General features: G+C 53.0%; 1 protein-coding gene across 2 annotated transcripts in view; it reads left to right on the top strand.

The window, feature by feature from the left end:
- Positions 1–13,272, top strand: part of TENT4A (terminal nucleotidyltransferase 4A) — a 41,333-nt gene that overhangs the window by 17,891 nt on the left and 10,170 nt on the right. For both annotated transcript variants that reach the window (XM_069556117.1, XM_069556116.1), the window contains exons 2-6: positions 7,291–7,414; positions 8,194–8,240; positions 9,078–9,198; positions 10,099–10,206; positions 11,269–11,397. In XM_069556117.1, coding sequence (XP_069412218.1) covers positions 7,291–7,414; positions 8,194–8,240; positions 9,078–9,198; positions 10,099–10,206; positions 11,269–11,397 — 529 coding nt within the window. The remainder of the gene's footprint in view (positions 1–7,290; positions 7,415–8,193; positions 8,241–9,077; positions 9,199–10,098; positions 10,207–11,268; positions 11,398–13,272) is intronic.

Genomic DNA, 13,272 nt, shown 5'->3' with positions numbered 1-13,272 from the left:
CCCTCAGACCCTGGCAGCGGCTTCTCCAGAGGGCCTCTCTCTGCACTGGGAAGGCCCCGCAGCTTCCTGCAGGGCTGTGCTCTCAGGAGTCCCTGGACACAGGTGGGTGCTGGTGGATGCAGTGAGGCTGAGGTGCGGCCCCGCAGGCGGGTGGTGGGAGCCCTGGTTTGGCAACGACTCAGAGCCCTTTGGAGGCACACCAGCTTTTGACCTTGTGGTTTCAGTCTCCTTACACTTTTGAGCTTAGGTTAAAAAGTTAACCTTTGACGGTCTCATTCACAGTGTTCTAAATAGTTGGTAGAGATAGTGATTGGTCTGTAACATTCTTTAAAAATAAATGCAAATGATTTGTAATTAGCTCACTAACCATGTTTTAGAAAGGATTGTCCACCCCCCAAATAGAAGTCATTTGGTCATCCCCTGCAGGTCTGTCTGTCCAGGAGCCTGTGCTTTGGGAGCAGGACTGTTCGTGCCGTCGTCGGTCGGGCGCCGGGCTCTCACTGTAAGAGAATTCAGGTGGCTTGAAAATCTCTAAGGCTCCAGTGGTTCACTCCAGATCTTTTCACCAAGGTACTGTTGGTGGCAGAAATGCAGAACATGAACATTGTGGAGCTGAGGAAGGGCGCTTCGGTTTCTGAGAATCCACTGGCTTATCAAGGCTTGTAAGGAGAGCTGGAAGGAGTGGGGGAGAGAGAGAATGAGAATACATCAACAGTGGAAGGTTCTTTTGCCTTTTTCACTGTAATCAAAAAGCCTGGCTTTCCACAGGCATTTGGAATTGACCAGGTTCATGGAGGGTGTGAAAGGGAGGGTGACTCGTGGTCAGCAGTAGGGGGGCTGTGGGGGCGTGGGCCGGGGCGTGGGGACCTCGGGGTGGGGAAGGTGGACGACTGAGTGCCCAGGAGCACGGTGCTCGTGGGCGTGGGCGCTGAAATGTCCTGTCACTGAGCTGGAGGAGGTTGTATTCATTCGTCTTGTTTTTCTTCTCCTCCTAAGCGATGAATGAAGTCTGATCTCTGACCGTGGCTTTCCTTAGAAAAAGCCACGGGGATCTCACATATAGGGGAACAGGCAGCCCTCTGTGCTTCCCCCTTGCAGACCTGCATCGGCAAGCGCTTGGCCTTCCCATTTGCCCCACTCCTGCCCACACTGTTCTAAGTACATTTCGTTGTCTTCGCTTCTGGTCCCTTGTGGAATCGTGTCTCCTGCCTGCTGTGGTGCATCGCCTGCCCTCTTGTTTGAGTGCAGAGATGTCTCCATGGAACCACTTGCAGACTGTGCCGCGCTGGCAGCGGGAGAAGGAGCTTCTCTGCCTGGGGCTGAGTGCCAGGGCCCCAGGCTGGGGAGGTGCTGCTGCCAGGCGCCCCCTTCGGAACCAGCCAGCCCTCGCTGGCTTTGGTTCAGATTTAGCCAATGTCGGAAGCCATGTAACCATGCCAGGTCAGCTTCTGCAGGCGAAAATCCTCCTCCTGGAATGGGTCGTCTGTTCTCTTGAATAGCTGTATTAGCTGTGAAATGACATAGTTTGGTACCCAACTTAATTCTGTCTTTTGCTCTTTAAAAAATTCACCGACTTGGATTTCGTAAATATGTACAGCAGCCATGTACCAGGTATTTACTAAATAGATACTGAAACAAATGCAAAAATTAATTTGGCTAATTAATGTACTAAGGTACTAAAAATTGAAAAGTCATTACCTTTTGAGTGGGTTTGAACTCTTGTAAGAGAATGATTATAAGAAATGTCTTTTCTCATTTTTCAGTGAATCTTATTTTCTAATATTTAGGTTAAAAGTACATTTTAAAATAGGCCTCAGAGGCTTGTTTTCCAGTAGTTCCTTAATTAAAATTCACCGAAAATTCTGGTCTCACCATTTTCATCCTTCTTAAAACGGCCAGGAAGGGCATCAGTTCAGGACTTGCCCGTGGTGGTGTGTCAGCCTGAGAGCCTTCCGCCCTGACTGTTGGCGCCGCGTGCGGCCTTCGTGGCCCGTCGCCAGGGCTGGAGTGCGTCAGAGCCTGCCTCGCAGGCACGGCGTGAACTGCTCTAGTTCCTCCCCTGCCAGCAAGACTTCCCCACCACGCCCCAGCTGATGGCACCTCTCCAGAGGCTAGAGCCACCCCACACACAGCCATCCTGGGCTCCGCTTCTCGTGCATGACGCCTTTAGACCCTGTGATGGGCAGCAAGGACACCCGGGTCTCCTTAGCTGAGGGTGAGGTCTGTGTTGTGCAGAGGTTTCTGGAGGCGATTCTCTGCCTAGTGTCTGCAGAGTCACAGTCAGGCCTCATATCCCGTGATCCTCTGTGGCTCTCACTGCCTCCCCATGGTGCCTTGTGGCCAGCTTCTAATTCATGTGTTCCTTTGGATCTGAGGTGCCGTTACTTGCAGGAACTTGACCCATTTGAAATTGAAATATAAACTTCATATAGACAACTTTCTGTTCATCAGCCAGCTTAGAGGTGTACTGTTATGAAATGTACTGTGAAGAAAGAAAAATACTTAAGTCTGCATTTGTTTGATGCTCAGCCATTGATTGAAAGATGCATCCCAGTTTTAGACACATTGAAATGTTAACGGAAAAAAGAGTACGTTTTTGTGATAATGGAAGAATAATAGTCTTTGCCCAATTACAAGTTACATCAGTTACTCGGAAAATGCTCTAATCAGGCACCATTATTTACCAGGGTCTTGTTGAGCTGTTAAGTCACAGTTTTGTGAATGTAGCAGTATGTATGTATATAAATTATATCAAGAACCATAACGCTTTCTTTAACAGTTGTTGCATGGTGTCTGACTCTTGGTGACCCCAAGGACTGTAGCCCGCCAGGCTCCTCTGCCCATGGAATTTCCAAGGCAAGAACGCAGAAGTGGGTTGCCATTTCCTGTTCCATTCTCTGTGTGTATTTAGTGTTATTTCCGGATGTTAAATACAATTAGCGGTGTAATGAGCACACTCATGGGTGAACTTGTATGTGCTTCCTCAGTTGTGTTTCCTCCAAAATGCATCTTTTTTCCTTGTTACTTTTTAAACATTATTATTATTTTTTTATTATGCACAATTTAAATTATTTTTTGGCCACACCATGGAGCATGCAGGATCTTTGTTCCCCAATCAGGGACCCAAACCCACGCCCCCTGCAGTGGAAACTTAAGAGTCTTAACCACTGGACACCAAGGAAGTCCTGTTCACTTTTCAATTTATACTTAGATGAGTACATTCTAATAAAACCCCCAAATTCCAGCAGCACCCAGGTGTCTATAGAGTAGGAGGTGGTCACTCTTGCCAGCTTGTCGATCACCTGGAGGAGGAAGCCTGGTGGCCTTGGCTTGTGGCCTCTTGGACCTTTCAGTGAGTTATGTGAACACAGGGTGTGCGTGTGTGTGTGCACGCCAGAGCCCAGGTGTTTCAGGCTCAGTGAGGGAACCTTCGTTCAGTCATATCCGTGATCAGCTGACCCCAGAGTGTGAGGTTCAGCCCGAGAGTGCCTTGGTCTTTCTGAACAGATCCTTCCTGTTTCTGCCAGGTGCAGCTGACAGTTTACACGCCATGTGTTTTTGGATGAATTTCTCTGCGGTGACTCGGCTGTCTCAGTCTTTGGGATCGCCGTGTTCGGGGTGGAGTCTGGAAGGCTGAGAGAGCTCCCTTTGGTTTTTCTTCTGTTTGGTATTTTCGTTTAAGACTTGGGCTCTGCCTCTGTATTACGTTTTCAGATGGAGAACGAGGCGGGAATCTGCCTGCCTTGCGTTCGTGGATACTGGGTCAGGATTCAGTTTGCAGAGAGGGAAAGTCATCGTGATGGTTCCCTGACCCCAGAGTGCCAGGACCGGGGAGGGGCAGGCGAAAGGGCTGTGGGTGCGCCGCTCTTAAACTCTCTAAGAAGGCCCCCGGGGCTTCTGTCGGGGCTCGCTGGTACCTGTAGGAGCAGGAGGTCCCTGATCTTTTAAGCGCCTGGGCCCTCCAGGTTACCGTCGCTCCGGCCGGTTTTGCGACCCCGCTTCTCTGATTCATGATAGAGGAGATGGTTCTGTGATGGTCACAGCATAGAAATTTCCTTGAGAGATGTGGGAACGGGTGACGCGGGCCCCGGGAGACACGATGGCTAAACTGCATGCTGGTGCGAGACTTGAGTGTGGATTTTACATGGAGGTCTTGTCAGCTGTGAGACTCCTTAGAGGTTTTGCTGTGTGAGAAGAGAAGAGCAACCATGTTCATTTTAGTTCTTGAGTAGAAAAGATAAACCTCTTCCTGGCCACAGTTCTGTAAACCCCTTTGGAGGACTGAGGGTGCGTGCGTGTTCACTCTTGGACGCGACAGTCGTCAGGAGGCCCTGCCATGTGTCCTGGTGTGGTCGGCGGCGCTCGGTGTGGGAGTGTGCTGCCCCGACCGTCACAGGCTGTGTCTTAGGCTGGTGGATGATGCTTGTGGTGTCCGTCAGTCCAGTCGCTCAGTCGTGTCTGCCTCTTTGCGGCCCCGTGGACTGCAGCACACCAGGCTTCCCTGTCCATCACCAGTTCCCTTACTTAAACTCATGTCCATATTGAATAGCAGCATCCCAGCTGTTTTATGTAGGACTGTGTGCCTTTTCCTAGGATACTTGGCTGTTTAGGTGACTTGTACTCAGGCATTGAGCTATCCAATGCAAGAGTCAGACACCTTCTGTGTGCTCATTTTTGATGACATTGTATAGGGAAGGCCAGGTCTTCAGTGACGAGGTCATCAGCAAACTATGTATTTGATCAAAACTTGATTGATCCCACACGTATTGATGGAGTACCTGCCCCAAGCCAATGCTGAGACAGGCCGTGAGCAGGTGCCCTGTCCTAGAGGTCGCGTTCCCCTGGCTGAGCCGGACTCCCGGCCACCCCCATGCCTAGTGGGGGCGGGGGCGCTGCTCCTCCCGCCCGCAGGCCCTATTGGGTGGCTCTGTCTGCCCCCCAGCCCTCTCCTGCCTTTGGAGCTTCCTTCCTCTCAGGGCTCCTCCAAGAGCCTGAGCCGGAGGAGGCAGCTGCAGGGCTTTCTGATCTGTCCAGATGGTTGTCAGACCTAGTCGTGTCTTTCTGCACCATCGGGGCCTCCCATTCCAGAGCCACAGCTCTACCTGCCTGGAGGAAGAGCCCCAGGGTGGACCGGAGCCTTCTTGTCCAGCCAGGCCTCCAGCAGGATCCCTTCTATTCCCAGAGGCAAAGCAAGCATCCTCTTCCTGACACGTGCTACAGCAGTTGTGAATTTATAGATGCGGTTTATTACGTATCTCAGACACACATTCAGTGTGTCTCACTGGTGGAACAGGACAAGGCAAGTCAACAGCCATCTGACGCCGCCGCTGGTCACACGCGGCCCTGAGGGCAGGCCCCGGGAAGCTCAGGGGTGGCAGCGTGTGGCTGTGTCTCTCGCAACTGTCCTTTCCACTCTGTGGTGGTGTCTGGGGGGTTGGAGTGGCCTGTCTCCTGATGCTTTCACATGTTAGATGTGTGAAACGTGAGCTCGGATTTGACCGCATCGGCTCTGCTGTCCTTCTTCCAAGTCTTCCAGCCAGTTGCCTGACTCCTCCAGGCCTGTGTCCTCAGTCAGCGTCTCTGCACCTCTGTGCTCTGCTCTTATCCACAGCGCTGAGCTGCAGGGGAGTGTGTGCCCCTGGTGCTGGGGTGGGCTGACTGCTCACCGACAGACGGCTGACCCAGGGGTGCGTGCGGCCTCCCGGCAGGTGCTGGGAACAAGGGCTGACATGCTCGCTAGCAGGAGGGTCCCTGGCTTGGTCACTTACCTGGCACGTCTGTTCCTGCTGATGACCGTGCTGAGCTCGGGGAATTGTGGTTCACAGCTCTCACGACGTGCCATCTGAGCCACTGGAAGGGTTGCGGGAAAAGGCTCAGGATGTCATTGGCTCTCAGTCATTGTTGAGATGATAGAAGCTTTACCCTTTAAGTCTTGGAAATTTGATAGCTATTTTGGTAAAATTACCGCATTTCAGTGTGGTATGACTTACTACATTTTCTGATTGACTAAAAACTGGACTCATGGCTTAAGCAGTAGCAGGCTTGGGGTGGCGTTTCATTTGAAAAATTAGACATGGTGGGCTCCAGGTTAGGTCCCCGATGGGTGGTGGCCTCGCTGACACTGCCGACGCGCCGTGAAAAGGGTGTGTAGGGCTTGTCTCCTGCCCCGCCCTGTCTGGGCTTTCAGTGGCTTCATGTGGCTTGTGAACTGAGTGCTTGGACTGTCCGTGCAGGTGAGCTGTGTGGGGAGGCGATCCTGCGGGCAAGAGAGCCACAGCTGGCTGTGAGCTGGAGTCGGTGGAGGACGAGATGTCAGCTGTCTGGCCTCACCTTCATGGCTAGGCACCAGTTGGCTCCGTCAAGTCTTACCTGCTCTCAGGTAGACTGTCTTACTCACTATTAAGCTGATGTTGATGTTATTATTGAACGAATTTCACTTCTTCTTCTTTTCCGTACTAGTAATCAAACTTGGGATGGAACCAGGTAGATTTGACTTGATACATAATTTCTGGGAGTAAGTTATTTGCTCCCTTATCTTTAATCCCGTAAAGTAACTGAGGGTGACATGTCCTTCTTTCCAGCAGAACGATGACCCTACCTTGCTCCCCCAGGGGACTGGCAGAGAAGTGACTCTGGGGGCTGGGCTGTGAGGTGGCTTTCGGAGCCCACCGGTCTCTCCTGAAACCACTGCTTTTTATTTTATATCTTTGTTAGAAACGCTGGAGCGGGGGAGGGCTGAACTGACTGGTGTCCCTCACACCTTGGTCGCTGGCTCCCAAGTCGTGGCCTGGGCCCTTGTTGCTGATCCGGGGCGTTATCTCAGTGGGTCGGGCAGACCTGGCTGCTGAGACTCGGGCCTGCCAGGCTCCTGAGGTCAGGTGTCTTCTCCTGGCCTGGTCTGTCTCGGACCCCGCCGTGAGGGCGCCTCTAGGCCTGGAGCACACCCGGCTGAGGTGAGACCCCCGGGTAACTGGGGGCCCTGCCCTGCTTCCGTTGGGAGCACCCTTCATCTTCTCAGTTTCTTAACGTCACGTCACTGAGACGCTCCTTTCGGATAAGACTTCAGATACCAGTTGGAAGCTTTGGTACGATGCGCTTGTGTTACTCTGCGGTGCTAAGCCATACTGCATCCCCACAGAGGGGTCATTTCACCCTGCACTCCGGAGGAAACAAGAAGCTGGATTTTAAGTGGCCAGAGATACGCCTTAGTGTCGTGCTGATCTGATCACAGAACGAGATGTGTGGTTACATCTAATGGTAACTCTAGTGTGTTTCTCTTTTGTCCGCTAGACTTCACGAGGAAATAATTGACTTTTATAACTTCATGTCCCCTTGTCCTGAAGAAGCTGCCATGAGAAGAGAAGTGGTGAGGAGGATCGAGACCGTGGTCAAGGACCTCTGGCCGACGGCCGACGTGGGTATATGCGCCGTGTGCTGTGCCACTGCAGGCACCATGTGTCTGCGGGCCTGCGCAGACCCGGCGGGCGGGGCCCCTGCTGTGGCGCTGGGAGGGCGGCGGCCTCACCTGGAGCTTGTTAGAGAGGCCTGCGCCCCTGCCGAGGGCGACGTCAGGAACCCGGGCTGGGGGTAGGGCTCTGCGCAGCTTGCCGCCCCCCACCCCCACTGGTGGTTCTGAGCTTCTGACGTCTTCAAGTGTGAGGACTGTCTGCCTTGGGGAATTCTTTTTTGGAATCTTGTGATTATTTTCCTTGTTTGTAATATACCCTAAGATAAGTTTACCCCTTCCTGCATCAGACTGCATAGTAGGGTTCCATTGTGTGAACCCTGGAAGTGTTTGCTCGCAAACTGCTTCCCCAGTGAGTGAATCACATGTGCTCATGGAGGCGCGCTCCGTGGGCCCTGGGCACGTGGGGGGCAGTGGGAGACGGCCCTCTGGTGCCCTGGCGTCCCTGCCCCCACCACAGGAGTTTCGTCCCTGCCCTTGGGTGCCCTGGGACAGAGCCCTGTGCTGTTCACAGCCTGGACACCAGTGCTGCGCGGCTGTGGGTGCCACCAGGGGCTGTTTCGTCTTTTGATTCTGAGCTTTGGAGAATTCCCTTTGGGGCAGGCTTTTAACTTGAGGCTTGAGAGGATGCTCTCCGGTCAGTGGGGCCCCGGGCAGGAGCCGAGTGAACAGTGGCAGAGGGCGCTGCCCGCTTGTCCCGGGTCTGAGCCGCGCGCCCTCTGTTGCAGGTGCAGATATTCGGCAGCTTCAGCACCGGTCTCTACCTTCCCACCAGGTGAGCGCCCGCTCCGCACAGATAAGGGTGTGGTGGATGAGGCTGGGGCTGAGAGGCGGCGTCTGTGTGCGTGCTGAAGGCTGAAAGCAGCTTCCTTGTGTGCAAGTCTGAGGCTGGAAATGCAAACTGAAGGGAAAGGCCGCAGAGCACGGGGCAGATCGCAGGGAGCGGACGTCGACTTGGCCGTTCTGCCCCGGTCGGCCCCGGTCGCTTTGCCTCTCCTCTCACCCTGACTGCTGACGGGGATGGGGAAGGAGGGGGTGGGGAAGACGGGAGCTGTGGAGCAGCGCAGCACAAGCAGTTCGCGCTCTTTGGATGCTTTTGAAAAGATACCTTTACATCTTAATGAAACTCAAGCAAAATTGCATTTGAATAGGATTTTGTGAGGATTTTTAATTGATAGAAAAATATCAAACAGGTGTTTGCATTTTAAAGCCATTCCCCAGCGTTTTCTCATAAAGAGTTTTTTAGTGTGCATCATTTTATTAAAAACTTGCATTCTGCTAAGCCAGTTCAGTCCTCCAAGACTGAAGAGACTGCAGCCTCAGGATTTTTGGGGTGGCATTGGCGAGGCTGGTGGGGAGCTGGATTCACTGCAGGTGTCCGGGTCTACTCAGATGGGAGGGCCAGGCCTCCACGGTCCCCTTGTGGTGCGGCGACTCGGTCAGCGTCTGCTCTCCACCCGCGTTACAGTTAGTTCACAAACTTCCTTTTCTCTCACTAAGAGGGAGAGGCTGGTGGGATGATGTCGGCCCTGGAAGCACTGTGGGCCTGCAGCCGGTGTGTTGCCGTGCAGATAGGGGAGCAGGGGTTTACGCTTGCTTCTCTCCCGTCCAGTGACATCGACCTAGTAGTCTTTGGGAAGTGGGAGCGCCCCCCACTGCAGCTGCTGGAGCAGGCCCTGCGGAAGCACAACGTGGCTGAGCCGGGCTCCATCAAGGTCTTGGACAAGGCGACGGTGAGTGCCGCTGCGGGGGGCCCCGCCCGAGCAGGGGGCGCACGGCCACCTGCTGCAGCCTGTGGGATTGGCTGGCGTGGTTGGCGGTGGGCACTGGTTCTGTTTGAAAACTCTCACTTCTCGTGTGAATGCACTTGTGTTGTTTTGTAGTTAGGGTTTCTAGCTGACGATATGTTTAGAGACCGTCTGGAGTACACATTATACTACAAACACTGCACTAAACTCTCGCTGCACTAAGATACACTACTGGGCATCCTTTGTGAAGCCGTGCAAGGAGGGGATAATCATACCCAAAGCAGGGCGCATTCAGAGGCTGCCCTCTGTGGAGAGTGGGGCCCAGTGATCAAACCATGGCGTTTATTACATAGAAAAAGGTTACTGTTTGCCAAGTTACACTTCAGAAAGAAGAACTTGCCTGGTCCTTTCCTGTTCCAAAAATGTCCACATGTGAAAAAACATACTTCCCTCAGGCAGAAGGTGGATGACCAGGCCTGTCTGGTGTGTGTGTCAGGGTCTGTCCAAGTCCAGAGCTCCGCACAGCCCAGGAGCCCTGTGTCAGTGGCCTGCTCCGTGACGCTCCTCAGTCTTGGCCCCGCCCCCTCTGTGGCACTGTCCCTCGTGCTGGGTGGCTGCTGGTCTCTGAGCGGGCATCGGTGTTTACATACAGAGCAGCCAAGGGAGCTCAGCCTGACTGTCCTGAGCAGCCCCCAGAATGTGAGTTTGGCAGTGTTACTACTAGTTCCCAGGATCAGAGGTTCATTCTGTGAGTATGGGATGTGTGTGTGTAAACTCCTTTTGTGTTTAAGGAGAAAACTCTCTGTATAACTTGGGAAACATTTGATACCTGACCATAAACAACGTTGCCTATTAAAGCAAGTTTCCTAAATTAAATCTCTGCAGGTACCAATTATAAAACTGACAGACCAGGAAACGGAAGTTAAAGTCGACATCAGCTTTAACATGGAGACCGGGGTGCGGGCAGCAGAGTTCATCAAGAATTACATGAAGGTGCTGTCACCGCAAGTTAGCACAATGCAGATAAGGGGCTTAAGTCGGCTGACGTTTCCCTTTTAAATGTTGAAACCTTTAAACTGATGATAATCTTTAATGAGAAAGATGGTTGCAGATGGATTTACCTTAGAGTATTATTTCTTTGGAATTACATAGCTGTTTCGCAGCTTTGCCTTCCTTTCCTAATAATTTTAGACACTTGCGCATCATCATAGAGATCCTTCTAGTTGTTACACAGTGACCATCCCTGCAGCTCGTTGTGCCTGATTTGCAAGTTGAGTATATCACAGTGGAGCATAGGTTTGCTTTCTCTGGGGTGGCGGGAGGTCTCAGTGCCTCAGGATGGAAGGCGTTCCTTAAGCTGAGGGACTCTGAACTCTGACCAGGTGTGTGGTACAGTTAAGCGGCGCATCCTTCTCCGTTCAGAGAGCTGCGTTGTCTGGACCCTGCCTCTGCCCCCAGTTTGAGGCCTTCCTCCTCGGGAGCCGCTCACTCTGCTGTCAGGCTTGTCTGCAGAGTCCCCTCTGCCACAGCAGAGCTGGAGCGCAGCGGAGGCGGCCGGGCCCCTGCACCCCTCCGCAGATCCGGTCGCTCCTTGTTCCCACGCCCTGCTTTCCACCCTTGTCCTGCGTTTGGCAGTGTTGCATCCTGCTGTTCTTCTGCCTCGTGAGCTGCCCACCCCACTGCTTGTCTCATGGGTGCCCCTTAGTGTGGGCGTTTTGCCTGCTGGTTCTGGGACCTTCCCTTACCCACAGAGCCCTGTGCTCAGCGCCTGAGAGGGGGCAGGGACTTGGAGGAAGCACCTGTTCACTCCCTGTGCACCTGGGCCTGGGGTCTCCACGCAGGCTTCCCGCCTCAGCCGCACTAAACCATCATCTGGGGAGGTGCCCCCAGCAGGGCCCTAGTGAGCCCCCCATGGAGTGAGGAGGCCTGGCCTCGAGCCTCCTGAGGAGCAGGACGAGGACGTGAGCTTCCTGTCTGTGTGTGGAGTCTGCCCAGTGCAGACTCTTCAAAGCCACAATAACTAACCAGATGCTGTCTTTCTTTTGGAATTTGCAGAAATATTCATTGCTGCCTTACTTGATTTTAGTACTGAAACAGTTCCTCCTGCAGAGGGACCTGAATGAAGTTTTTACAGGCGGGATTAGCTCGTACAGCCTCATTTTAATGGCCATTAGCTTTCTGCAGGTGAGTACACTTTGTCTCAAGAACCCTTGACCTTGAGGCTGACGTGGGGGTCATTGTTCCCTGGTGTTCTGACCAGTTGCTTCTTGGCTTCCAGGTCTTTGCTGTCCCTGCACAGCTCTGTTTTGATGTAGTAAAAATTGACTTCTAATCTTGATGATGAAACTTTTGATCAATACTTTTTTCCTTTGCACTTGTTTTTTTGTGTGTCTATTGTAACTGTTAGAGGGCTTATCTCATTTTATCAATCAAGTATATATTGACCTAACTCTGAAGAAACATTATGTTTAGAAAAATTGGAAGACATGCCTTGAGAGACAGTGAAAACCTTTTCTTGGTTCTTGACTGTCAATTTATACTGAAAAATTCATCTCAGAAAAAAAGTCGAGTCCCACATACGGGGAAAAAAAAAAATGAGAGCTTTTTCCTGAGTGATGAGAAGTTGGTATTTCGTCTTTATCTGTTGCCCGTATTTTGTTGAGTAGCGTGAAAAAACCTATTAGGAAACCTGAGTATTAAATTCTGTGGTGCACCGATGACCTGTCTTTATGCTGCGTTTCTAACATGCGGTCTCTGTGTGAATCAAGGCATGATTGTGCTGTTTACACTTGTCAGCCCCTCTGCTGTGTTCTGGCCGCACAGCGCTGCTCCTCTGTTCTGTATCTGTGGTGGCGCTGAGGGTTTTGTGTCGAGACTTGGGTCATTTGTCTCGATACTGTTGGCACTGCTGATGGTGAAGCGGCTGGGCCCGGCGCCCTGCACCCCAGGGTCTCCTCGGCGCGCCTCTCAGGAGGCCCCATGAGGGCCCGAGGGCAGGTCGGGCTCTCTCTGCCGTGTCCTTGCTGCACCTCTCTCACGCTGCCCTTAGAGCCCTTCTGCCCGAGGTGTCGGACCTTTTTTTTTTAAAGAACTAAGCATGAGCTGTGTCCTTAATTTATTTCCTCCCACTTACCTGAACTGTCCTGGCAGCCTTGTAGTGTGACCTGCCCACTCTAGTGATGCTGGGTGCCTGGCTCAGTGACCCTGTGGAGGCCACCTGGGCCTGGGCGGGGCGGCCACTGTCAGCTCCACCCCCTTGGTGCCCGGCCCTTCCCACCTCCGTCCTGTGCCCGCTGCATCGTCTGATCCATGTCGAGGCTCACTTGCTTGCCCTGGGTAGCGCTCAGACGGGGAGACAGAGGAGGGAGAAGGCCAGACAGCAGCAGGACCACGGCGCTGAGCCTGCGTGAGGGCTCCTGAGCCCGGACACGCCTGCAGCCTGGGAGCCGAGCTTCCTCCACGGCCACCGTGCCGTGAGCGCTGTCAGCCACTGCTTCTGCCGGGACTTGGACTCGATGTTCCTGTTCTTGACCATCACTGTCCGGCAGCGCGGGTGGTGCTGTTTGCTGGTCCGGTGGGATGGCCGCATGCGCCTGTGGGGCTCTGGCAGGACCGGCAAGCTGAATGTTTGGTTTGTTTTAACTTGTTTAAATTCACAGCTTGAGGCCGTCACAGTGGGCCGAGCACTCAGATTCCTGAGCCTTTTAGTGACTCAGGAGGGTCAGTAGACAGGGGCTCAGCTTCAGAATAAATCCATTAGCTGCTGCAGGGACAGGTGGAGTGGAGCTGAGGCTGAGCTGTGTGCTGGGCAACAAGGCGAGTTTGCCGTAAATGCTGGCGCAAGCTGGTGGCCACTCACAGAGTTAGGCCTTTCATTTTGAGCAGTGATGCTCTTCAGGCTCACACTGCCCCCTGCTGGTTGCATTTCAGAATAACGGAATTAATGCTAGTATCTATAAAACTGCCTCCGCCATCTAGGTGACTCTGCATTGTACAGAATACGGTCCACTCACCTACCACTATTTGGGAATTGGGGGTTAATCAGATGTCTGTGTAGAA

Source organism: Ovis canadensis, chromosome 16 (assembly GCF_042477335.2).
Source record: "Ovis canadensis isolate MfBH-ARS-UI-01 breed Bighorn chromosome 16, ARS-UI_OviCan_v2, whole genome shotgun sequence".
Lineage (NCBI taxonomy): Eukaryota > Metazoa > Chordata > Mammalia > Artiodactyla > Bovidae > Ovis > Ovis canadensis.
Note: the sequence above shows the minus strand (reverse complement) of the source record. Positions and strands in the feature narration are given on the sequence as shown.